Source organism: Myotis nattereri (genome assembly GCF_964212035.1).
Source record: "Myotis nattereri genome assembly, chromosome: 4".
NCBI classification, from domain to species: Eukaryota; Metazoa; Chordata; class Mammalia; order Chiroptera; family Vespertilionidae; genus Myotis; species Myotis nattereri.
Genome location: NC_138079.1, coordinates 38301262 through 38328971, shown reverse-complemented (window position 1 = coordinate 38328971; position 27710 = coordinate 38301262). Strand labels below are relative to the sequence as shown.

At 39.0% G+C, this 27710-nt stretch overlaps 1 protein-coding gene across 1 annotated transcript in view; it reads right to left on the bottom strand.

Annotated features, from left to right (window-relative positions):
• The window catches only part of FCHO2 (FCH and mu domain containing endocytic adaptor 2), a 118122-nt gene that overhangs the window by 35638 nt on the left and 54774 nt on the right, over positions 1 to 27710 (bottom strand). Inside the window, exons 9-13 of the mRNA XM_081090047.1 lie at positions 13321 to 13365; positions 11452 to 11524; positions 7248 to 7272; positions 1097 to 1154; positions 657 to 832 (exon numbers count right to left, since the gene is read on the bottom strand). Of these exons, the coding sequence (XP_080946173.1) occupies positions 657 to 832; positions 1097 to 1154; positions 7248 to 7272; positions 11452 to 11524; positions 13321 to 13365 (377 nt within the window). The remainder of the gene's footprint in view (positions 1 to 656; positions 833 to 1096; positions 1155 to 7247; positions 7273 to 11451; positions 11525 to 13320; positions 13366 to 27710) is intronic.

Genomic DNA, 27710 nt, shown 5'->3' with positions numbered 1-27710 from the left:
AATTTAGAGTAAGACATCAATGGAAAGATGTATTATATTTTTTTCTCCCTCAAAAGCTATTAAGGTTTGATATCTTAGAACTGAGAAATTAATTATAACGAAAAATTCTTTTTTAAAAAAAATTCTTATCTTTCCCTTTTCTTCTATGAAAAGTATAGAAAACAAATGTTACAGTGACAAACAAAAAAATGCAAAGAGATCGTTTAATCTTTAAATTCATTTTTACAAAATTCCCTTCCACATAAAGTTTACAAAACATGGACAAAAACTTTAAAATTCGATGAGGAAAAGATTAATACTGCTAGTTCACAAAATTCTGCCTGAGACATACAGCAGTATTTATAAAATAAAACAAATGGCAGAAATAGTGGATTTTCTACATTTTTGCTTCCTTTGTAATACACTTTCAAAAGGAAGTCAAACTAAGCCAAACTCAGTTCATTTGACTGTATAAAAATTATAGACTATATTCCTCAATAAAGCTGAATAAAAAGAAAATATATATACATTAAATATTTCCTCATCCAACATGCTTAAATACTGCTAAGTGATGTTTTACTTTTTATTATTCCTAAAATTAACCAAATGCAGGTAGACAAGGAATTAAAAAAGAAAGACTTCTATTTAAGTATAAACTTGCTCATTTTCTTACTTACAGATATTGCTGGAGAGAGCGTTATATTTCCTATAGATACTTTTAATTCATCCAAGGAAGCCATTGTATGATGTGAGTTATTTGGATGCATAGGTTTAATTTCTATCCGATACTTCTTTGGTTCTTCATCTTCAGAATCAGAATCACTAGATGAGTAGAAATGGTTCTCTTTGGTATGTGAGTATCAGTTAAAAAATTTAGTTTTTAAATTGTCTTAATGCAAAACCAGTTGTTTACATATTTAAAAAAGTAACAAAAACCTTTGAGATAAGATAGACTTTAACAGAAATATAACAACTAACTTTTGTTAATAAAAACATGTCAAATGAAGAATATGGAGTCATTTTATTATAATTAAAAATTTGAAGACTGTTTATTAAATAGATTATTTTGACTGTCTACTTATATGCCATTAAAAATATCCAAATGTTAAAAGGATATCATTCTGATTTGCTTCTGGTTTTATACTATAGCCTTCTTCATCTACATCAGGAATGTTCTATGGAAAGAAGAAAAAGAAAACTCTGTAATGATGGCTCCAACTACAAAAATATTATTAGAGACTAGAGGCCCAGTGCACAAAATTCATGCACAGGTAGGGTCCCTAGAGGCTGCTAGCTGCCGGCCAGGGCACCTCCCTTGCCCTGGCTGCCTGTCGCTGCCAGCCAGGGGGGCCTCCCTTCCCCCTGCCGCCGCAGGCCCCGCGCCCAGGTCAAACTCCCAGTCAAAAGGGCAATTTGCATATTAGGCTTTTATTATACAGGATTAGCAAAATAGTCTTAACTATTACTATCATATATCAAATGTCAATAGGTTAACAAAATTCTAATACTCTGGGGAAATTATTCTTTTTAATTAGCTTCAAATCATACTCCATGCTTCAGATGTCTGAAATAGAAAAGCATTGCAAAATGAACAGGAGAAACACTGAAAGGAATCGAACAGGTGTTCAGGTAGAAATGCTAGCAGTTCTGTAGACAACCATTATTCACCCAAATTTTCAAAGTAAGAAAATAAAAGCACAAGACTGTGTCTGGGGAAGGGAAATGATTAAATCAGAGGACTGACAGCTTAAGTTAATGGAAAAATAGACAACAAAAAATAGAAAGAAAAGACTATCAAGAAAAGTAAAGCTACATTAAAATACTATTCTCTTATGAGACTGGCAAAAATTCAAAAGCTTGAATTTTGAATTTCAAAACTGTTGGCAAAGCTGTGGGGGAAATGTACTCTTATATTTCACTGTTATAAATACAAAATACTGCAGGTCCTTGAATAAGGTCATTTTGTTTTAACAATGACTAGATGCCATGGGAACTTAACTCTTGTTTATATCAATTAGCCTATGGTGAAATTGATTTAGTTATATAGTTTCACTTAAGGTCGCAGAACCTATCAACAACATGGAGTACTTAATGTATTGCAACCTCTATAAAGAAAAATTTAATAATATCTAACAAAAATACATATGTGCTTAATCTTCCACCCAGGAAATCCACTTCAAGGAATTTTCCCCAAAGATACACCCCCAACTATTTAAAAATACATATGCAACAAAATTATTCATCAAGATTATACCTCAAATATTACTGGAAAGCATAGTTGAATAAACTGTGGTACAGACACAAAACAGTACAGCTATTTAAAAAGAGAGCCCTGGCAATGGTTGCTCAGTGGTCAGAGTGTCAGACTGCGCACTGGAGGGCCGCAGGTTAGATTCCAGTCAAGGGCACATATGTGGGTTGCAGGTCCCATCCTTCTCCCCCTCTTAACCCCCACCCCACACACTCCTGCCCTCAGGTCAATTGATGTTTCTCTCCCCCCACCCACTTCCACTCTCTAAAAATCAATGGAAAAAATATCCTCACACCTTGGGTGAGGATTAAAAAAAAAAAGTATGAAAGAATATATAGTATAGTATCTTCTAAGTAAGAAAAAGGAAAAATAAAAAACATGCCTATCAGCTAATCTTTATTTTTTTTTAAAAATCACTGGAAGGATAAATCAAAACACAAAGTTGGTCATCTACAAGGCAGAGCAATGGAGTAGAAGGAATACAGAAGGGAGTGAGTATGCTCTTGTAATTAGGTAAGAGAACATTGCTACTTTCAGAAAAATATATTCACATTCATAAACATGTACATACGTGGGGAGAATGCAAATGTTAAAACAAATTAGTAAAAAGTTAAAGATACACAAGTGTTCTTTGTACTATTTTAATCTTGCATTTTTTTTGTAAATTAGAAGCGATTTCAAAATAAAAGTTTTTAAAATGGAAAAAAAGAGACTGTCAAGAAATGCCAGGATATCAGATATTATTGGGCAGCCAACATCCTTCAATTGGTAAAGTTTGCCATTCTTTCTCCAATCACTTGCTAAAACCTCAGCAAGAGGAATATAAAGGATTGCTAATCTGAGTCAGGCATAGCACAAGATCAAGGAGAACTAAAAGCAGAATCAACACTCTGATGTAGCCAGTAGTGAGTTAACAGGCTAGATTAAACTCTAGAAGTAAAAAATCTAATATAGGATAAAGAGCAGATTACATAGATAAAAATATGACCAGTGATGTAGTTATGACCCTAAAAATAGAGCACTTTATTTATTTCTACATATTGCTTGCTAATATGCAAATAACAGTTAAAAATACTTTAAAAATAAACGTGGCCAAAAGTAGATTCATTAGAAAACAAAATAAATATTTTTCCCAAAATACTTTATTCCTAATCCCAAGTACCCTAAAAACATACCAGATATTTTAATTTCCCAGAGGTTCTTCTATCTGGGATTTGCAGGTGATTTTTTTTTTTGAGTTGTACATTTAAAACCTCTATGTTTTGCACCCCAATACATTACAAAAAAACAACAACCTAACAGTTTCCTTGTCTGCACTTTGGTCCGTTCAACCGTAATTTCTCTATTAGGGCCCAACAATGCTTAGGCAAAGCACTAAGTCAAAAGCAGTATGAAGAAGAAAAGAGCAGTTTATTTCCCTCACTAATCTTAAAGGTAGTTTTGGTGGATTGTTGATAGTGGTAATGATTTAAAAATATATATTGGGCCTGGCCGGTGTGCCTCAGTGGTAGAGTGTCAACCCATGAACCAAGAGGTCACCGGTTCAATTCCTGGTCAAGGCACATGCCTGGGGTTGTGGAGTCAATCCCCAATGGGGCATGTAGGATCTCTCATCGATGTTTCTATCTCTCTACCTCTCTCCTTTCCTCTCACTCTAAAAATCAATAAAAATTTTTTTTAAAAAAATACATTTATATATATTTGGATAGAGCTCACAAGTCAATGGAATGTTTCTCAATCTCTGTCTGAAATGGGGGAATTGGACAAAACCAAAATAAAAGCAAGTCACACTTACTTGGTAAACTTTCAAAATACACAGGACCTCAAAATAATTTTTTAAATTATATAGACATTAAACCAAAAAGAAAATAAACAATTTCCCTTCCAAGGTAGCCTACTAATATTTTTACTAATTAGTAAGACTAGCTGTAAATAATAGAAAACAACAAAAAAGAAAGCCTCCTTTCCCTGCTCAGCACCACTGTAACCCTTCTCCCCAAAGATAATCACAATTAAGTTGTCTTGTAACTCATTCTCTTTTATAAAGAGAACACATATACACTAGCCCCCCACCAAAAAAAAACTTAGGGGGTACATCCCAAGACCCCCAGTGGGTGCCTGAAACCATAGATAGTACCAAATACTATGTACACATTTTTTCCTATGCATACACAACTATGATAAAGTTTAATTTATATATTAGGCAAAGTAAGAGATTAACAATAATAAGATATAACAATTATAAAAATATACTGCAATAAAAGTTATGTGAATGTGGCATTACTAAGTAAAATAAGGATTACTTGAACACAAGCACAGTGATACTATGACAGTCAAACTGATAAACAAGACAGCTACAAACTGATAACAACCAAGACTAAAGGATGAACAGCGTGTACAATGTAGATATGCTGGACAAAGGGATGATTCAAATCTCAAGTGGGAAGGAGCAGGACAGCATGAGATTTCATCACACTACTCCAAATGGCACGCAATTGAAAACTTATCAATTGTTTATTTCTGGATTTTTCCATTATTTTCTGACTGCAACTGACTGCATAACTCAAACCGCAGAAAGCAAAATCATGGATGGGAGGGACTTCTGTACCCACACATTCATATTTTTAAAACAGCAATTACTTAAAAGTTCATACTTGCTTTTATTTATGTAGTAAGCTCTTTCCATGTCAGCAGACACAGAGCAAGGTAACTATAATATGTTACTTCATCAAGTGAATGTTTAATAATATATTTAACCAGTTCCATCTTGACAGATGTATATTTGTTTCCCCTTTTTTCTAATATAAACAATTATCTCTACCTCTATCTCTCCCCCTCTTTTTTTAAAATGTATTTTTTTTATTAATTTCAGAGAGGAAGGGAGAGGGAAAGAGAGATAGAAACATCAATGATCAAACATCATTAACCGGTTGCCTCTTGCACACCCCCTACTGGGGATCGAGCCTGCAACCCAGGCATGTGCGCCCTTGACTGGAATCGAACCAGGGACCCTTCAGTCCCCAGGCCGACACACTATCCACTGAGCCAAACTGGCTAGGGCACATCCCCCTCTTTTTACGCATATCTTGAGTAATCACATATAAGTTTGTCAACATAGTGATAACAGTAAATTCATAGCAGTAGAATTACAAGGTCAAAAGAACATGTATTTCTTATTCGGGGAGATACCACCAATGCATTCCTATTTTGGCCAACATGATAGTGAACACAGTAATCTCATTCTAATTTACATCAAAATGAGGCTACTATTTTGAACATTTCTTATGTTTACTCACCATTTTTATTCCGTCTTATGAAAATTGCCTGTTTTTACTTAATGCCCTTTTTCTACTGGGTGCTTGCCTACCTTTTATATGGATTTGTATAAAAACTTTACAATGGAAAGTAATTAGCCCCTGGTTACATGTCTTGCAAATACATTCTGTCAATTTATCTTTAGTTATTCAAATCCTATGATGTATTTTTTCTAATTTTTTAAGTTTTTTTATTTCTACACAATCAAATTTATCAATCATTTCTTATATGGCATAATAATTTTGTGTCCTCTTTAAAAGTCCTTTTCTAATTCCAGGTAAGTACTGACTAAAGTTCAAAACTGGTTCATAGTGATCATTATAGAATAGAATCAATGAGTTAAGAGAATTAAAAATGTTTTAAGGGAATATATATAAAATAAAACATTAAGTACTAAAGGATTTCATGCAATGTTGCAATCATCAAACAAATACTATACATAATTAATTCAGAAATAAAATGTGTGAGTACTAAAAGTAAATGTCAGCCCTAGTCAGTTTGGTCAGTGGATGGAGCGTCGGCCTGCGGACTGAAGGGTCCCAGGTTCGATTCCGGTCAAGGGCACATGCCTGGGTTGTGGGCTTGATCCCCAGTAGGGGGCGTGCAGGAGGCAGCCAATCAATGATTCTCTCTTATCATTGATGTTTCTGTCTCTCTCTCCCTCTTCCTTCCTCTCTAAAAATCAATAAATATATTTTTTAAAAATAAAAGTAAATGTCAAACATCTGCTGGCTTTTCCATTAATTAATAAATCAAGGTTATCAAAATAGGTAAGTAAGTGGTAAGGTAAATGTTATAACTAAAAACACTAATGATTCCTAGAGCTCATTAGGAGTCTATTTCATTATTTTCACTATAAATTTATTAACAAATGATAGTTTTCTTATTTTAAAGTTGAAATATGAAACAAAATACTAATTTTATCTTAATATAAAACACAGTGTTTCACAAAATATCTAGTTATTTATTTTTGATATATCATTATGCTGTAACAGATCAAACTGTTTTGGGGCCAAAAGAAATAATAGTTATGCAAGCAAAAACAATAAGCAGAGGAGATAGAAAACTTGGCTCTACTACACTTCACATAACCAGTGTTTAAAGAGCAATTCAAAAAATGTGCTGTTTACATACTACATATACCATTTGGTAAGTCTACTCTTCCACTGTAACCACAGGGAGCTCCATCTGATATCTTCTTTAATTATATATAAAGAAATATGTAAGAAAAACAAATTTAAAAAAACAAACAAAATAAAAAGCACAGGAAAATACGAACCATGGTTATTTTTTCTAAAATCAATCTCTTAAATAAAACTTAAATACATGAACAGATAAAGTACTATTTTTAAGAGATCTAAGAATAAATTAATAACAGCACCATATTTAAAAATAAAGATTTGAGATCTGACATACTTCCCCCCCAAAAAGCAATATGCTATGCTACTACTCCAATTTTAAAAGTAAAATGACCATTTTTTAAAGGTAATTAGAAACACCTTCAATTTAACAGGAAAGCATCTGGCAATATAAAGCCAAATATGCATCTGTAAAATAATTTTAATAGTGGATTTACAATAACATGATTATTATTTTTCTTGAAAAGATTTGTAAACAACTCAACCCAAATATGCTGGGTATTTCCTAATTTAAAAAAAAAGGCTCATTTAAATTGTTTATATCAAAGTAAAAATCTACTTACAAGTGAATCTGCATCTGGGCATTCCCTATTAAAACAAACGAAGTATTAGAAACATTAAGCTATCAGAACTATCTGAAAATAATGCAATATTAAAAGTGTCTAGCTTGGTATTTAAGCATAACTTTTATTTAAACGCTACAAAAATACTTAGAGAAATTATTTCATGAAGATTTTTAAAAATGATGTTTAAAAATGATTTTTAAATTCAAAAGAAGGCATTTCTGTACCCATAATCCATGACAAAATAAAACAACACAAGTGTTTTTAAAACTACTTTAAAAAGTACTTCTTTTCCTTGAACATACACATGAATTATATCAAGGAAGCTGTCAGTCCTACAAAGATTTCTAGTGGTATTTAATTCTTCAGGGAGAGAAAATGCAAAAAAAAAAAAAGGGGGGGGGAGAGGAGGAGGAGGAGGAGGAGGAGGGAGGGAGGGAGGGAGGGAGGGAGGAGGAGGAGGAGGAGGGAGGGAGGAGGAGGGGAGGGGGGAAGGGAGGAGGAGGGAGAGAGGAAGAAGGAGGAGGAGGGAGGAGGAGGAGGAGGAGGAGAAGAAGAAAAAGAAGAAGAAGAAAGGGAGGGAGGGAGGGAGGGAGGGAAGGGAGGAGGAGGGAGAGAAGAAGAAGAGGATGAAGGAGGAGGAAGGAGAAGAGGAGGAAAGAGAAGGAGGAGGAAGGAGGAGGGAGGAGGGAGGAGGAGGAAGAGGAGGGAAGAAGAAAAATGGTAAAAAAACATTTTAAAATAAAATTTTAAAACTTTTTTTAAAGTCTATACTTTCAAAACTGACATTTCCAAGTGCAGTACTTTCTATAAATTAGTCTATATAAAAGGTTTCAAAACGACTTTTCTCCAAATTTGTTAAGTGAGTGGTTAGACTTCATTAACTTTCTAGTCTAGTGATGGCGAACCTATGACATGCGTGTCAGAGGTGACACATGAACTCATTTTTTTGGTTGATTTTTCTTTGTTAAATGGCACTTAAATATATAAAATAAATATCAAAAATATAAGTCTTTGCCCTAACCAGTTTGGCTCAGTAGATAGAGCGTCGGCCTGCGGACTGAAGGGTCCCAGGTTCAGTTCTGGTCAAGGGCATGTACCTTGGCTGCGGGCACATACCCAGTAGGGGGTGTTCAGGAGGCAGCTGATCGATGTTTCTAACTCTCTATCCCTCTCCCTTCCTCTCTGTAAAAAAATCAATAAAATATATATAAAAAATATATGTCTTTGTTTTACTATGATTGCAAATATCAAAAAATTTCTATATGTGACATGGCACCAGAGTTAAGTTAGGGTTTTTCAAAATGCTGACACGCCGAGCTCAAAAGGTTCGCCATCACTGTTCTAGTCTAACGTAATATGTAGTTCAGAACTGGTATTTTATGATTTAACTGATAAACAAATATGACTTTGGATATAAATAAGCAAAAACTATTACTTTAAATATAAAACTAAACATAAAAAACAACCTTCTCAATTAACCTATAATGTAAAATTAAAGACAGTGAAGTCATGAGGAATAAGATTAGAAAAAGTTCTATGCATGCATTCTTTAAAAATTCATAAATAAAAATTAGAGTGCATATTTAAAGGGCATTTGGATTAGTTACATATTCTTGGGTTTGAGACAGATAATGCACATTACATCAAGATGTGCCACTTTAACAGACTGAAAATATAGGCATTAAGTACACCTTAAGAGCCAAATGAACAATAAAAAGCACTAAATTAACATATAGGATAAGCAATCTCTATCTAACCAAAGACTAAGCACAATCAGAAAAATCTACAAATTAAAAATTTTTGTTACAGGAAGATATAATGGAATATACTGAATAAATGAAAACAGTGTGGAATGACTACACAGCTCTTAATCCAAACTGAAGCACCAAAGGGACAGGGTAAATACAAATCTCATGTCTTTATATCCACTTAAAATCGCAAATTTTTAAAAAGAGCTTCCTTATTATTGGTAAATGAGGAAACCTAAGTATACTCTGAGGAAATGTTCCACCAGAAAAGGCACTGTAATAATAAATTCAATCTCTACAGAATCAAATCAATTAAGATGTTAGAACATTTCTACTTTCTACCTTTTTTAAAAAGTACAGTTTAAATATAAAAGCAAGGGTACAACTTCCAAACAGTTTGTTCTCTGGCTTTAAGCAGAACTCTGCGGTGTTTATGTCACAGCACTCATTTGCTTGCCTTCACAGCGGGCTCTATGTGACCTGCAGATGAAGCCCCAGGAAGAGCATACTCTAACCAGAACCCTCTTCCACAACTGCTGGCATTTCAAAAGCCTGAGCCTATGAGAATAATTCTGCCAAGAACCTTGGGTATTTTAAGCAAAGTGAATTCTAACATTTTTTCTGCCAGGAAGTGTTGAAAGAAGGCAATCATGGTACAATGGTTTAAGGATAATTTTCTGCTCTAGCATTCTCATTGGTAAAAATATTACAATATCCAAATGGCCTATTGATCATACTGAGAAATTACTCATCATGAAAAATTATTTAAAAACATAGATATAGCCCTGGCTGGTTTTGCTCAGTGGTTAAAGCGTTGGCCTGCACACCAAAGGGTGGTGGGTTCTCTTCCCAGTTAAAGGCATGTAACTCGATCATCCCGGGCCCAGTAGGTACATGATTAGGAGATAACCAATCTATGTGTGTCTCTCTCACATAGATATTTCTCTCCCTCACTCCTCTCTCTCCCCCTACCTCCCTTCCACTTTACCTAAAAACAATTGAAAAATTTCCTTGGCCCAGGTTTCACCCTAACCGGTTTCGCTCAGTGGATAGAGCGTCAGCCTGCAGACTCAAGGGTCCCAGGTTCGATTCTGGTCAAGGGCATGTACCTTGGTTGTGGTCACATCCCCAGTAGAGAGTGTGCAGGAGGCAGCTGATTGATGTTTCTCTCTCATCGATGTTTCTAACTCTCTATCTCTCTCCCTTTCTCTCTGTAAAAAAAATCAATAAAATATATTTAAAAAAAAAAAAAAAAAGAAAGAGCCAAAACCGGTTTGGCTCAGTGGATAGAGCATCGGCCTCCGGACTGAAGGGTCCCAGGTTCGATTCCGGTCAAGGGCATGTACCTTGGTTTCGGGCACATCCCCAGTAGGAGATGTGCAGGAGGCAGCTGATCGATGTTTCTCTCTCATCAATTTTTCTAACTCTCTATCTCTCTCCCTTCCTCTCTGTAAAAAATCAATAAAATATATTTTTAAAAAAAAGAAAAGAAAAAGAAAGAAAAACACACAAAAAGAGAAAAGGAAAATTTTCTCAGGTGAGTATTAAAAATGAATAATCCTATATAATAAGAGAGGGATATGCTAATTAGCCTAGATATGCTAATTAGTCATGACTGGGTATGCTAGTTACGATCAGATATGCTAATTAGTCACCACCAGATATGCTAACTAGTCATGACCAGTATGCAAATTGACCCTCCAACACAAGAGAGGGATATGCTAATTAGCCTTGATATGCTAATTAGTCACAACCAGTATGCAAATTGACCATCACTCCAATACACAAGATGGCTGCCCCCATATGGTCAAAGATGGCCTGTACATAATTGCTATGTCCCTCACATGCTTAGAATTGTCTAGAAGGATTTTCATCAATTTGTTGACTATAGGTTTTTCTTGCACATCAAGACTTAGAAGATTTCATAGTTTGCTCTGCATTTTTAATTTTTTAAAAATATGCATTTAAAATATATTTTAAAAAAATAACTAAAAATGCACTTAATTTTATAATATACGAGTAGTTTTAAAGTTTCAATTATAAGACACTAAAGTTTTCATCTTAAATTTTAAAATAAGAAAAGTGAATACTTTTAAGTAAAACCAGAGGAGCTGGCAAATACATTTAGAAGTTAGTATTTTTCACCCGTCAGTGGTTCTCAACCTTCCTAATGCCGCAACCCTTTAATACAGTTCCTCATGTTGTGGTGACCCCCAACCATAAAATTGTTTTCATTGCTACTTCATAACTGTAATTTTGCTACTGTTATGAATCGTAATGTAAATATCTGATACGCAGGATGTATTTTCATTGTTCGTGACCCGCAGGTTGAGAACCGCTGCTTAGCCATATATAATTTGAGCTATTTACAAGAGAATTACTTTTCAAATTCAAAAAAGGTCTTAATTATTTCTAACAAAAGAAAGTATTCTGACAATATTTATTATACTTACACAGACTCTGCATCCTTTTCCTTTTTAATTATTCCTGGCAAGCCAAAAGTCTTTCTTTTCCTTGGTTTTATACCTTAAAATAAATGTGTATTAAAAAATGTGTATTGTTACAGAAACATTAACTGATCCTGATATATTAAATTTATGAATGCATCTTGTATCTAGACACATAATTTGCTCATAACTGCCGATACTAAATTTGGATGATAGAAATGAATATATCTATTGCTAAACCCTAATACTGAAATCAGTTATATTCTCTTTAGACTTATATTAACATAACATAGCCTATTATTCACCAAAAGGTTTTAGAAGATTCACTTGATCAATGAAATTCTCTTTTCTTCTCTAAGTATTCCCCAATTCAGTACATTATTTGCTATATTAGATTTTATTATAAATATAAGGAAATAGAAGGTCACAAAATATAAATGTGTTATTTTAAGTAAAAGGATGACTCAACATATCCATTAATAGTATAACATGGAAAGCTTATAATATGGCATCCATATGTTATCTCTAATATAAACAATATTATGAGTGGACCTTACCATAAATGAGAAACAAATATTTTTGTTTGGACTAATCTGGCAGTTCTTCCTCCTCTTCTTACATGACAAATTAATTTTTAAAGGTCAGTCGTGCTATTAAATTGTTGATGGAGTTCAGCACTTAAAGCTTAGCTGCTTCCTCTTTGAGAATTTGAGCACACCTAAGCTAACTTCTCATCTTATAGGTGAAGAAACTCCAGGGTATTATTTGTTCTTGTTTTTTTAAGTCAGTGTTATATGACTAAGTAAACACTATAACCAGGATTAGAATTCAGGTGTCTTAGAATAATGTACTTGCATTCAAGCAAAACAAACTCCCTCCAGTGGTCGGCAAACTGCGGCTTGCGAGCCACATACGGTTCTTTGGCCCCTTGAGTGTGGCTCGTCCACAAAATACCAGCTCTTCCACAAAATACCGACTCCTGCGCAAGGGCCACGAAGTTTCAATCCCACTGTACGTGCGTGCCCACATGTGGTATTTTGTGGAAGAGCCACACTCAAGGGGCCAAAGAGTCGCATGTGGCTCGCGAGCCGCAGTTTGCCGACCACGGCATACCTTTATCATGTTATATTTTTTAAACCAACTACAGTTTTATTCTCACAGAGTAATATTTACTACCTACATTTTACAATAAAGAAAGCTGAAGCACAGAGAATTGAAATCATTCCTGCTCACAAACAGCTAGTAACCATATGAAGTCTAGGCCCCAGAGCTCCTGACTGCTTCAATAGTAAACTTACACATGACAGCAAACTATTTCTCCAAATTCTTACACAGGACTTAGAAAAAATAGAAGTTTGCTGACAAAGTAAGATTTCTAAAACATGACAAGAATAGCAGGCATCTCTTGGGTTTCATAACATGAAAAAGATCCATTTAAATAGAGTATATGTAGACTCTTTCTCAAGTCAAATCATTACTCATTCTGAATGATACTAATATTAACATTAATGCATAACCTCATTAATTACTGAAATATTACCTACTATAGAACAAGCACTATACATGAGTTTCATATTTATGACAACAGAATGTTTAAAAATGGGTGTCAATGGAGAAAACAATCTCAATGTATATTTGAAGAAAATGCATGTTATATTTAATCTTTTAAAATATATATTCTAATCACTAATCATCTTTTTGACTAACCTGTTTATTTATTAAGTAAAAATTAGTTTCTGCAAGCCTTCAAACCACATTAAGATTTTTTACATCATTCCATAAACAAGCTCTAGCAATGGATAGCAGCCCCTCTTTATTTGTTCAATAAACAGAAGATATTAGCTAGTTATCACACATTACAACTAGTCAACTTACCTTCAACTGCACTAGCAGGGTCACATTCTTCAAATTCAATAAGGCCTAAAAAAATATGTATATGCATATATATAAACAACTGCTAGAAAAAGCTAGTAGAAAACAATCAGATCAAATCCCATTACAATAAAAGTTGGCCCTTAAACAACATGGGCTTAAACGATGCAGGGACACTTATATGCAGATTTTTTTAAATAAATACCTGTATTGTTTTTGATCCACAGGAGTTCGCAGATGCTGAGGGCCGGCTGCATGCACTGATCTACGCCATTTTATATAGGGGACTTGAGCATCTGTGGATTTTGGTATTTGTGGGGGTCGGGGAACCAATCCGACCATGGATACCAAGAGACCACTTAAGTTTTTGGGTAGTCAAGTTATATACAGATCTGCGGCTGCATGAAGGTCAGCACCCATAACCCCCACATTGTTCAAGGGCCAACTGTATCTTTTTAAATGTTCTGAAATGTGTGTTCCAGTGTTATCTGTGTTAATATCAGTAATGATTTTAAAAATCAAGTAATCTTAACAGTGAAAATAGTTGACTAGTTTATTATGATGATGACAATTTACTGAAAGCCCTTTATATATGATCTCACAGAACTGGAGACACAGAGATCTAACATGCAGTTTCTGCTTTTAAGGAGCTTGCAGTGTAGTTGAGAGAAAACATAGTAAGAGGGAGTTGCTGAATCCTCGGTTGTGTTCATGGGAAGGACAGGAGGCCAAGATAGTAAATAAAATACTACTAGAATGTAAGCTTGGGACCTTGTCTGTCTCATGCACCACTGTAAAAGGCAAATAAAAGGTTTTCTATATTTACTGAACAAATTAATTAATTATATACTAGCTAAGTGGTAATGCTTGGAATTACAACCCAGATCTAACTCAGCTCTTTCCAACTGGTGTGCTATATGTAAGAGGCACACTGGTGTGCCACAGGAATTTTTTTTAAATGCAAAACCTGACCTCTTTTCCCTCAGATTGTTCAATTAAAACAATAGAATGTGACCCTGCTAGTGCAGTCTGGTGTGAATTAATCAGTTATACCTATTTTTTGTCAGATCAGCAAAAATATATCTTTGTTGTGTCACAGAATGTTAGTAGTTTATGTACCATGAGATGAAAGAGGTTCAAAATCATTACTTTAGCTGCATAGCAGGTTAAGGAATTTAAACTGCAATTTGCAAGCAATGGGAAGAGTTTTCATGTAAGAAGACACACACACACACAAACACACATGCACAAACATACACACACACACCCCTGCAAAGAGGTTTATAGAAAAATTAATTTAGTAGTTGCATGAGTGATAGATTGTAGAAAAGGAGATGATAAAATAGAAATCAGAAAACAACTAAAATAGCCCTGAAATGACAGGCCTGCTGAGACTAGCCTTAAATGCCATAGAATATGGTGTATTTCATGTATGTAAAAATACCAAATTATTTTAGTAGAGAAAGTAGCAAAAACATGAATTACTCTTCTATCGAACTATCCCCAAAGCTAAATATCATTTTAGCCCTGCTTTACAATACATACATTTATACAAGTCCAGCATTGTTGTGAAATAATTTTTAATTCATTAATGGTAATTGGTTCCGTTATAACAATTACCTGTTATAACAATATATTTAAAAATAGAGTTTGAAGATTAGATAATAGAGGATTTCACTACTATTTCTTCTGAGACATTAAGCTTAACTGTGTGCAAATTCATGATCAGAGTTCTCATTGATCATTCCATTATGAAAGAAACATTGCTCTACAACTAGGAGCATCTAAAAATATTGGCTAAAATGTCTCCCAATCTAAGGTTTACTTCTTCAGTTCATCTCTATACAAATAGAGCAGATTAACATTTAGTGATAAGCAGAATAAAAGTCATAAAAGTGAGCTGGTGGCCGAAACCGGTTTGGCTCAGTGGATAGAGCGTCGGCCTGCGGACTGAAAGGTCCCAGGTTCGATTCCGGTCAAGGGCATGTACTTGGGTTGCGGGCACATCCCCGGTGGGGGATGTGCAGGAGGTGGCTGGTTGATGTTTCTCTCTCATCGATGTTTCTGACTCTCTATCTCTCTCCCTTCCTCTCTGTGAAAAATTAATAAAATATATTTAAAAAAAAAAAAAGTGAGCTGGTAAACAAGGTCCTAATGAATTAATTAGCAATACCTTCCTTACTAGGGTATCTTATGATATAAACTTAAGTCAAAGAAAATGGCCCAGTTAAAAATTTAGGAATTAAAAATCCACTCTATGTAAAGCTAAGATTTCATTAAATTAAAGGGTAATGAGCTTGTTCTTAGATTCCTTTCAAGGCCTATGTTAATGATTGATAAAGAGATAAGAATTGGAAGATCAATAAATGTAAAGAATTTTGGTGTGTGTATCTGATAATTAGCAACTTTGTACTTGGTGTAAATATTATAAAGAATGAGAGAAATCTGCCCAACTGGAGTAGTTCAGTTGGTTGGAGCATTTTTCCATGCACCTGAACGTTGCCAGTTTGATTCCTGGTCAGGGCACGTATGTATAGAAGGAAACTGGTAGATGTATCTCTCTCACACTAATGTTTCCTTCCCCCACACTAACACCCCCCCCCCCCCCCCCCCGGCAAGCATGTCCTCCGGTAAGGATTAAAAAAAAAAAAAAAAAAAAAAAGAGCCTGGCCAGGATGGCTCACTGGTTGAGCATTGAGGTCGGGTTTGATTCCCAGTCAGGGCACATGCCCCAGTTGTGGGCTCGATCCCAGTGTGGGGCGTTCAGGAGGCAGCAGATCAATGATTCTCCCTCATCATTGATGTTTCTTTCTCTCTCCCTCTTCTTTCCTCTCTGAAATCAGTAAAAATATATTAAAAAAATAAAAACAAAAAACTCTCCTAAATTAATAACAGCTATATTATGTATTATGAGCTTTATCACTCACTAATAAAACTTGAGAGAATATAACCACCTGTCAAATAAATCTGAGTTTACAAAAAAAGAACCAGAAATGTGGTTACTCAAAAATTCTCCTACACAGTAACACAGCATATAATTTGTGCCCAATAACCACTTATAGAATTTCTAATACTTAGGCTACTGGCTTAGAGAAAAACAAAACATAAATGCCAAACAAATTGCATTATTTTCAAGTATGTAAAAATATGTCTAGAAAGACTTTTATAATATCACCTTAGCAAATACAGTATACTAGAGGTCCGGTGCACGAATTTGTGCACCAGTGGGATCCCTCAGCCTGGCCTGCAGGATCAGGCCAAAACTGGCTCTTCGACATCCCCTGAGGGGTCTCGGATTGCAGGAGGGCAAAGGCCAGGCTGATGGACCTCACCGGTGCACGATCGGGGCTGGGGAGGGATGCGGGCAGTTGGCTAGCTGGGGAGGGACCATGGGAGGGCTCCAGGACATGTCTGGCCCATCTCCCTCTGTCCCGATAGGCCGGACCCCAGCAGCATGCTAACGTACATGTCGGAGCATCTGCCCCCTGGTGGTCAGTGCATGTCATAGAGATTGGTCGACTGGTCTGTCTGCTCCCTGGTGGTCAGCGCACATCATAGCAAGCGGTTGAGAGCCAAAGCATATCATTAGCATATTATGCTTTGATTGGTTGAACGGACGACTGGACACTTAACATATTAGGCTTTTATTATATAGGATGTTCTTTTAAGATTTTCATGAAAAACAGTATGGAGTTTCCTCAGAAAATTAAATATGGAACTGCCATTTGATCCAGTAAATCACCTGGGAATATAGCCTAAGAAATCCAAAACACCAATCAGAAAGAATGTATGCACCCCTATGTTCATAGCAGTGCAATTTAACAATAGCTAAGATCTGGAAACAGCCCAAGTGCCCATCAGTAGATGAGTGGATAAAAAAGCTGTAGTACACATTTATACCATGGAATACTACACAGCAGTAAAAAAGAAGGATCTCTTACCCTTTGAGACAGCATGGAGGGACCTGGAGAGTATTATGCTAAATGAAATCAGCCAGTCAGAGAAAGACAAGTATCAAATGATCTCACTCATAGATTGCCGGGAGCCGGTCAATCCTTGCTGTTTCAAAGGACCTGGCATATATGGCATACTGTTCTTAACATGTTTGCTCACCTTCTTGGCACTATGTGTTTTAACCAAGGTCTCTGAGAAAGGTTGTTTCCCCAGGTAGGGATTTTCCCCTGAAGTTAGGGAGGGAATAAAACCTCTTACTAAGTGCCAGGCGGGTAATTAATCACTTTAACTATGAACAATCATGCTTAAGCTACATAATCTTTACTCCCTGTAATGGAGATAAGAAACGCCCTAACCTTTGTAATAGAGATTGATAGGATTGAATCAACTGGTATAAATACAGATGTAACAAGACAGCAAAAAACAGAGAGAGAGACAGAATCTAGGCCCAGAACCTACACAGAACGTTCTCTAGGGACAGAAGAACTTCGCTGGAGAGAACATGGCAAAAGATCCTGGACAGAAACTGGCCTCAGAACCTAGAGATAGAACCTAGCGAGAGAACATGGCAAAAGATCCTGGGCTGAACCTGACTACAGAAATTGGCAAGAGAACCTGACTAGAACCTGGTGACTGAACCTGGCTGGAGAACCTAGCAAGGGAACATGGCTACAGAACCTGGCTGGAGAACCTGGAGAACCTGGCTGGAGAACCTAGCAAGAGACCATGGACACAGAACCTGGCTGGAGATCCTAAACAGAACTTCGCTGGAGATCCAGACCAGAACTTGGCTGGAGATCCTGGCTAGGCTGCTGATCAACTGAACGCTGTCTCCGTGACATTCCTTCTTCGCCGACTCCGTCCTCACCTTTGGGGATCCCTGGACCTGCTGGGGTTGGACCCCGGCAATAGATGGAATCTAATGAACAAAGTAGATCCAGAGACATAGAAGCATGGAACAGACTGTCGAATCTCAGGGAAGGCAGAAAAAGATGGGTGGATGGAAAGAGATTAACCAAAGAATTTGTATGCATACATGCATAACCCATGGACACAGATATAGGGGAGTGAAGGGGTTGGTAAAGGCCTGGGGTGGGAAGTGGGGATTGGCTAGAAGAGGTCAATGGGAGAAAAAAGTGAACATATGTAATATTTTCAACAATAAAGATTTAAAAAAAAGATTTTTGGATAGCTTTATATTTGTGAAAATAGTAAGAACATGCCTTAACTCTATAAAAATTAATCCCTTTAAACAAAATTCTATATATTTTTTCACAAAATCTTTTCCTATACCAGATATATCTTGATGGCTCGTCTCTTTATCTTTTCTAAACATTCCTTAAAATTCATTTGAAATATGAAAATGTCCAATAAATCATTCAAAATGACATTTTTAAAATATAAGATGTCAAATCCTCTCAAATTGTAAAATACGTATTAAAAATTTTAAGCTGAGTACCATGTATACATAAGCTTTTCTATAAAAGATCAGAATACTAACACAGTTTGTGGTCTAATAAAACTAAATATACCCTTCTTTAAAAAATACATTAAATCATGCATGAAAAAGATTTTCTTTTCAAATTGCGTATGCTCCACATGCTGTTTCACATGGCAAAGCTTTGCATGCCTGGCTCAAGTGCCAGTTGACACCTCAGCTGGATATCAATGCACACGCTCTGACCCCCCTTGCAGCTTGTCACTTCTTAACTGTTTCAGAAGTAGAAGGTTTATTCAGCACCTCCCTAAAACGCTGTCCACTGCCCATCATTCCGCTATTTAATCATAAACAAGTTACTCTTCTTGACAGTACCACAGCCAGACTGAGAGCCAGAAAGAATAGTTTGCTACAACTGGAATTTCAACTTTTAGGCTCAATTAATTCTGTTGTCAAAATAAGTAACTTCTCTTAGCACCTAGATTTTATGCTAGGTCACAAGGGCAATTTAGTTTGCATAAAAGTAAATAAGACCATTTTGGCTGTCTCCTGATGCTCTTTACACATTATCTAAAAATGCTATCATGAGATCAATTAAAGGCAGAAGAAATTAAAGGCAGACCTCCAAAAAGTCAACTATCGAAAGCAAAACAATTCTTACATATGATGCTTTAATAACCAGGTAGAAATAAATTACTGCTATAAAAAAAGTTAACCACCAAAGAATATTACAAACTGTTGAACAAAAATAGACAGAGGTAGTACCAAGATGGCGGCGTAGGGAGTAGACCTGTACTGCTGCCTCCCACAACATCATTGAAACTACCAACTATAAGACAAACAACCACCATTCAGAACCATGGGGAAGTTGGCCCAGTGGAAGTTCTACAACTGGAAGGAGAGAAGGAAGCACAGTGAGACTGAGTAGGAGCTACAGAGGCGCCAAAAACAGAGGTACACAGTCGCACGCCAGGCGGGCTGCAATTGGATGCGTGGTTTTTTTTCAATCGGATTGCTCGGGGCGGGTCTCTGAGGCCCCAGGCCCCACGGGGAGAGGCGGCACAGCCTTGCAAAAAGCGAGGGAGGCTCTGGTGCGCAGCTGCTCGCCGACACTGGGGGATGCCAAGTCCCGATGTCCCAGAGAGGCGAGGAGCCGCGGAGACTCCGCCTTTGCTAGTTGCCCTGCCCTGGTGACTCCCTGAGACCCCGCCCTACTCAATTTACATTCCCATCCAGGCTGTGCCAGAGGCACAAGAGGAAACGCCTGACTTATATGCATGCATATAAGAATAACCAACGGACACAAGACACTAGGGCAGGGGTGGGCAAACTTTTTGACTCGAGGGCCACAGTGGGTTCTTAAACTGGACCGGAGGGCCGGAACTAAAGCATGGATGGAGTGTTTGTGTGAACTAATATAAATTCAAAGGAAACATCATTACATAAAAGGGTACGGTCTTTTTTTTTTTTAGTTTTATTCATTTCAAACGGGCCGGATCCGGCCAGCGGGCCGTAGTTTGCCCACGGCTGCACTAGGGGGTAGGGGCCGGGGGAATTTCAAGGGGGGGAAAAAAGGAGACATACGTAATACTCTTTGTAATACTTCAAGAAATAAAAATTATTAAAAAAAAATAGAGGTAAAGAAGCATCCAACAGACTGTCAAACTACAGTGGGAAGGTAGAGGAGGGTTGGCGGGGCGGGTAAGAGATCAACCAAAGGACTTGTATGCATGCATAATAAGCACAACCAACAGACGTGCAGACACAGGGGGGTGGGGGGGATGAGGGCAAGTGCGGGGGGGGGGGGGGTAGGGGAGGCTGGGGGAGGTCAATGTGGAAAACAAAGGGGGAGACATATGTACTACTATTTGTAATACCTTAAACAATAAAATTTTTTTAAAAAAAATTTCTTATAAAAAAAATTCATCTCAATCTAATTTGTATCAAAACTTTTAAGAAATGCTAGAGGGAAAAAAAAGACAATTTATTTAACAGTAATCTTTAATCATGACAAATATTCTGTGGAATGATGGAAAGTATAAAAAATGGTGAATATTTAATAGTTCCCATTGTTTTGGTATCATTTCTAAATCTCAGGTCACCAACAGGGCAAGTTTACAACTTTGTCTAATTAAAAACTAGCCTCAAAACTCAAATAGTAAATCTGGATTACTCAAATCAAGCATGTTCCTGCATATCCCCAAAACCACAGAACACTTGGTTCTAATTAGAAGCCAAAACAAACATGCACAGACCCCAAAATTTAACAAAAAGAATGATAGTGAAGGGGGTAGGGAAAGAGGGAGGAGAGAAAGACACCTGTGACTCATAATGAGAGTCAATGTCATGTTCTCAGGCTTGCTCCTGGGTCTGTGCAACTCAACACAGCCACATTCCCACATGCCTGGGATGGTCAACCAGGCAAGCTAACATGAAAAGGGGCGTCAAACTCCAGCTTTTGGTGTTATGGAAAGGGCATGGAGGCTCAAGTTCTGGTTTTACTGGTTGATTACCCTTGGACTAGTTACCTTCTCTTTCGGAACCTAAGTCATATCATTTATAAAAATGATATGAGGGCTAACAATAATACCTTTTGCCATATTTGCTTTCTCTTTCTCTCAACACATACCTAATAGTACACACATTCTTTTTCTTTTCTTGCCTGCCAAGTCATTTACAAGTAAGTTACATCAAAATGCCACTTCATTTCTAGAATATTTACTTTAATAAAGGGCTTGTTAAAAAATTCCCTCAATCTCCTACAACTAGGAGGAAAGAGAAACGCATACGGACACGCAGAGGAGGCGCAGTGCTGAAGTCAAATTCTGAGGTGCGGAGTGCGCGCGCGCGGAGCGGGCTGGCGGTGGAGGGCGCGGCTGGCATTTTCAATCGGGAGGGAGTCGCAGACTCTGAGCTCCAGATCCGGGCGAGTCTTTAGGGACCCAGACTCAAACGGGAGAAGCAGGACTGCCTGGCTTCGGTCAGAGCGAGTGCAGCTTTCTCTCCGAGCTTTGCAGCGGGTGCTGGGACTCAGAGAGGCAGAGCCCCTGGGGACAGGACTGAGAGCCGCCATCACTGCTCTCTCCGGCCCACCCTGTTGATCCTGTGCGACCCGCCCCGCCCAAGCCCTGCACACAGGCATTTGCCGGATAGCCTCAGGCAAACGCCAGATTAGCACCTCCCTAGAGGACAGAAGTTCTCTCACTGCTGACACAGCTGATTCTCATAGCCACTTGGCCTGTAGGTCAAACCCTCCCTGGAATTAGCTACAACAATCAAAATTTAACTATAAGACCACGAACAAAGACCACTAGGGGGTGCATCAAGGAAGCATAACAAAATGCGGAGACAAAGAAACAGGACAAAATTGTCAATGGAAGATATAGAGTTCAGAACCACACTTTTAAGGTCTCTCAAGAACTGTTTAGAAGCCGCCGATAAACTTAATGAGACCTACAAGAAAACTAATGAGACCCTCGATGTTATATTGGGGAACCAACTAGAAATTAAGCATACACTGACTGAAATAAAGAATATTATACAGACTCCTGACAGCAGAACAGAGGAGAGCAAGAATCAAGTCAATGATTTGAAATGCGAGGAAGCAAAAAACACCCAACCGGAAAAGCAAAATGAAAAAAGAATCCAAAAATGCGAGGATAGTGTAAGGAGCCTCTGGGACAGCTTCAAGCGTACCAACATCAGAATTATAGGGGTGCCAGAAGATGAGAGAGAGCAAGATATTGAAAACCTATTTGAAGAAATAATGACAGAAAACTTCCCTCACCTGGTGAAAGAAATGGACTTACAGGTCCAAGAAGCGCGGAGAACCCCAAACAAAAGGAATCCAAAGAGGACCACACCAAGACACATCATAATTAAAATGCCAAGAGCAAAAGATAAAGAGAGAATCTTAAAAACAGCAAGAGAAAGAAACTCAGTTACCTACAAGGGAATACCCATACGACTGTCAGCTGATTTCTCAACAGAAACTTTGCAGGCCAGAAGGGAGTGGCAAGAAATATTCAAAGTGATGAACACCAAGAACCTACAACCAAGATTACTTTATCCAGCAAAGCTATCATTCAGAATTGAAGGTCAGATAAAGAGCTTCACAGATAAGGAAAAGCTAAAGGAGTTCATCACCACCAAACCAGGATTATATGAAATGCTGAAAGGTATCCTTTAAGAAGAGGAAGAGGAAGAAAAAGGTAAAGATACAAATTATGAACAACAAATATGCATCTATCAACAAGTGAATCTAAGAATCAAGTGAATAAATAATCCGATGAACAGAATGAACTGTTGATTATAATAGAATCAGGGACATAGAAAGGGAGTGGACTGACTATTCTTGGGGGGGAAAGGGGTGTGGGAGATGCGGGAAGAGACTGGACAAAAATCGTGCACCTATGGATGAGGACAGTGGGTGGGGAGTGAGGGCGGAGGGTGGGGCGGGAACTGGGAGGAGGGGAGTTATGGGGGGGAAAAAAGAGGAACAAATGTAATAATCTGAACAATAAAGATTTAATTAAAAAAAAAAATAAAAATAAAAAATAAAAAATAAAAAAAAAAATTCCCTCAATCCAATGGTTCCAAATCCCAACTTCTAGTACAATGCTTCCTGCACCAGAATCAACAAGAGGTCTTGTTCAACCACAAACTGCTGGGCTCCACCCCCACAGTGTCCTACTTGGAAGGTCTAGGTTGGTGCTTAGGAATATGCATTTTTAACAAATTCCCATGGCCCTGGGATCACACTTTGAAATTTACAGACCTAGCGAACCTCTCGGTCCATTGCCAGATATTCAGTACATCTAGAGAGTGCTTCTCCAATTTTATTGTGAATACAAACTGCGGGCGAATCTTATTGAAATGCAGATTCTGATGCAGTAGGACTGGGATAGGGTTTGAGATTCTACATTTATAACAAGCATCCAAAGATGTAATGCTCCAGGTTCTCAACAATGGCTGCACATTACAAGCAGATGAGAAATTAAAAAATATAGTGGTACCAAGGCCCATCCTAGACCAATGAAATCAGTATTTCTGGGATAGTGCACTGTCTGTATGTCTATACTTATTTTGTTGTTGTTAATCCTCACATGAGGATATTTTTTCCATTGCTTTTCAGAGAGAGTGGAAGAGAAGGTGGGACAGGAGGAGGGAAGGGGAGGGGAAGAAAGAGCGAGACAGAGACAGACAGAGACAGACAGAGATGGAGATATGCTAGAGAGACACACTTAAAGGTGCCCAGATTAGGGTAGGGAGCAAACCCACCACCCAGTTATGTGTCCTTGACAGGAAATCAACCCCAGACCCTTCAGTGCATGGGGCCAATGCTCTAACCACTGAACACACTGACCAGAAGTGCACTTTTTTTAAAAAGAGAAATGAAAAGGGAAGATATTTCTATAAATGATTCTCATATGTACCCAAGGCTTGAGAACCAGTGATGAGGCAAAATTAAGAACCCTGTTCTTGCCAAAACCGGTTTGGCTCAGTGGATAGAGCGTCGGCTTGCGGACTGAAAGGTCCCAGGTTCGATTCCGATCAAGGGCATATACCTGGGTTGCAGGCACATCCCCAGTAGGAGATGTGCAGGAGGCAGCTGATTGATGTTTCTCTCTCATCGATGTTTCTATCTCTCTCCCTTCCTCTCTGTAAAAAATCAATAAAAAATATATATTAAAAAAAAAAAAAAAAAAAAGAACCCTGTTCTTAAATCAGAGAAACAGAATTTTAACCATGGAATTTCAGTCGCTGTGAAACCTTCCAAATTTTCATCTAGTTCTCCAAACAGAATCTTAGCATCCTATCTAATAAAAGAGAAACATGGTAATTGGCGTACGACAGCTACCCTTCCCATTGGCTAATCAGCAAGATATGCAAATTAACTGCCAGCCAAGATGGCGGCCGGCAGCCAGGCAGCTTGAAACTAACATGAGGCTTGCTTGCTTCAGTGACGGAGGACTCCAACGTTCCCCGCCTGCCGCTGCAGGCCTCTGAGCTGCACTCTAAGCAACTATGTAACAAATACAGAGGCTAAACAAAACCCCAGAAACCTCCTTTAGTCCGCCGGCTTCAGCCAGCAGGATCGCAACATTGTAAACAAAGGCCAGAAACCTGATTTCAGAAGCGGAGGCCTAAGAGCTGGAGCCAAGCCTCAAAGCTAAAGCTGGCCCAGAATAAAAAGAAAAAAAAAGAAAAAAAGGAGCGGTTGGGAGCTTCAGTCATCCCCAGCCTGAAAACAGCCCTCAGCCCCTCACCCAGACTGGCCAGGCAACCCAGTGGGGACCCCCACCCTGAAGAGTGTGTGACCTGCTGCAAACAGCCATCATCCCCTCACCCAGGCTGGCCAGGCACCCCAGTGGGGACCCCCACCCTGAAAGATGTGTGACCAGCTGCAAACAGCCATCATCCCCTCACCCAGGCTGGCCAGGCACCCCAGTGGGGACCCCCACCCTGATCCAGGACACCCTTCAGGGCAAGCCAGCCGGCACCCACCCGTGCACCGGGCCTCTATCCTATATAGTAAAAGGGTAATATGCCTCCCAGCACCGGGATCAGCGTGACAGGGGGCAGCGCCCAAACCCCCTGATCACCCTGCGGCTCTGTGTGTGACAGGGGGCAGGGCCACAACCTCCCTATCCGCCCTGCTCTGTTCGTGACAGGGAAAGGCGCCCCAACCCCGATTGCTCTGCGGCTCTGTGTGTGACAGGGTGCGGCACCCCAATCCCCTGATCAGCCCTGCCCTGAGTGTGAGAGTGGCGGCGCCTCAACCCCCTGATTGGCCCTGCTCTGTGGGTGATAGAGGGCGGAGCCCCAAGCCCCTGATCTGCCCTGCTCTGTGCGTGACAGGGGGAGCTCCCCAACCCCCTGATGGGCCCTGCTCTGTGCGTGACAGGGTACGGAGCCCCAACCCCCCTGATGGGCCCTGCTCTGTGCATGACAGGAGGCAGTGCCCCAACCCCCGACTGGCCCTGCTCTGTGCGTGACAGGGTATGGAGCCCCAACCCCCCGATGGGCCCTGCACTGTGCGTGACAGGGGGTGGCGTCGCAACCTCCCCATGGACCCTGCCTTGAGTGTGACAGGGGGCGGTGCCCCAACCCCCCAATCGGCCCTACCCTGAGCGTGACTGAGGGTGGCATCGCAACCTCCCGATCCGCCCTGCTCTGTGCATGACGGGGCGGCGCCCCAACTCCCCAATTGGCCCTGCTCTGAGCCTGACCAGGGGCTGCACCTAGGGATTGGGCCTGCCCTCTGCCACCCGGGAGCGGGCCTAAGCCAGCAGGTCGTTATCTCTCGAGGGGCCCCAGACTGCGGAGAGGGCACAGGCCCGGCTGAGGGGCCCCCCCTCCCTCCCGAGTGCACAAATTTTTGTGCACCGGGTCTCTAGTTGAAATATAATCTCCTCCTGTATCCAAAATCTGGCAATGCCTTCATACCCCCAAACTGAGTCATGTTTTCACCCTCTGTGATCCTGATAAAACCTTGGGCAATTATACTCACTCACTTTTCTCTAGTTACTTCCCCCTTCTCCACAGGTGCTGCAGAAGCCATGCATATACTGAATGACCTAGTCAGAACTGACTGGACTAGAAAGATCACCTGACTCAAGATTTCCTGAACCAGATTCTTTCTCCCAGAAATTTGGAAATGATCAAAAACCTGGATTAATTCTGAGCTGTGACTGCAATGAACAAAAAATAAAAGTACCTAAAAATTATTGGGAGGTGCCTGAGAAAGCAAAGAAAGCCATTCTGCAGAGGTTACTAGTAAATAAAGGAAAAATGATACCTAGTATGCCTACAGGTATGGGTTTCTTTCTGCAGCCTGGCTCCATTCCTGATTTTGGATCCTTGGGATACCTTGGTTTGTTTCCAATCAATTTCCTTTTAAGTTCAAATTGGCTTGAGTTAGCTTCTTTTACATAATGCAAAAAGAACTAAAACTCTGTCCTTGTTATTATGCACATGTAAAAATTATAATCAGCTTACTTTTTCATATTTTGTTGCCACTGTTTATATATTAACATTTTAATAGCTATTTCAAATTAGAGAATTCAGCTTTCCTTAAACAAAACCTGCACAAAAACAGTTTAATCTTTAGTTCACAATTTAGGATTAGTATTATGAGGTTCAGTTACTGTGATATGACTGCAGATGTAGCTGGTACAGAATGTCAAATTAAATGGTTTCTGAACCGAAGAACAGCAAAATCAGCTGTTGAAGAAAGATTATGTGTGGTTATGAGGTACAAAATTCTAATCTTATCCTATCCTATCCTATATCATAAAAGGGTAATATGCAAATCAACCAAATGGCAGAATGACCAGTCGCTATGATGCGCACTGACCACCAGGGAGCAGACGCTCAATGCAGGAGCTGCCCTCTGGTGGTCAGTGCACTCCCATAGGGGGAGCACCGCTCAGCCAGAAGCCCTGAGCCGGGCTCATGGCTGGTGAACACAGCGGCGGTGGCAGGAGCCTCTCCCACCTCCACAGCAGCGCTAAGGATGTCCAACTACTGGCTTAGGCCCGCTCCCCTATGGGGAGGGAGTGGGCCTAAGCCATCAGTAGGACATCCCCCGAGGGTTCCGGACTGAGAGAGGGCACAGGCTGGGCTGAGGGAACACCCCCCCCCACCCCTCCCACTGCCAGTGCACAAATTTCGTGCACCAGGCCTCTAGTGTATTACAACATCTCTGCTACTATACTACACAAGACATGTTCTCTCTAACACAGGTAGTCAAACACTTTCTGTGGAGTAAGACAGTAAATATTTTAGTCTCTGTGGGCCATAAGTTCTGTCACAACTACTGAACTCTACTGTTGTATGTAGTGTGAAAACAGCCACAGACAATACACAAACATGTGAATGTGTTAAAAAAAATCTTTTATGGACACTCAAATCTGGTTTTTTGTAATTTTCATATATCATAAATGCTACTCTTCTTTTAATTTTTCCCCTAATCATTTAAAAATGAAAAACCATTCTT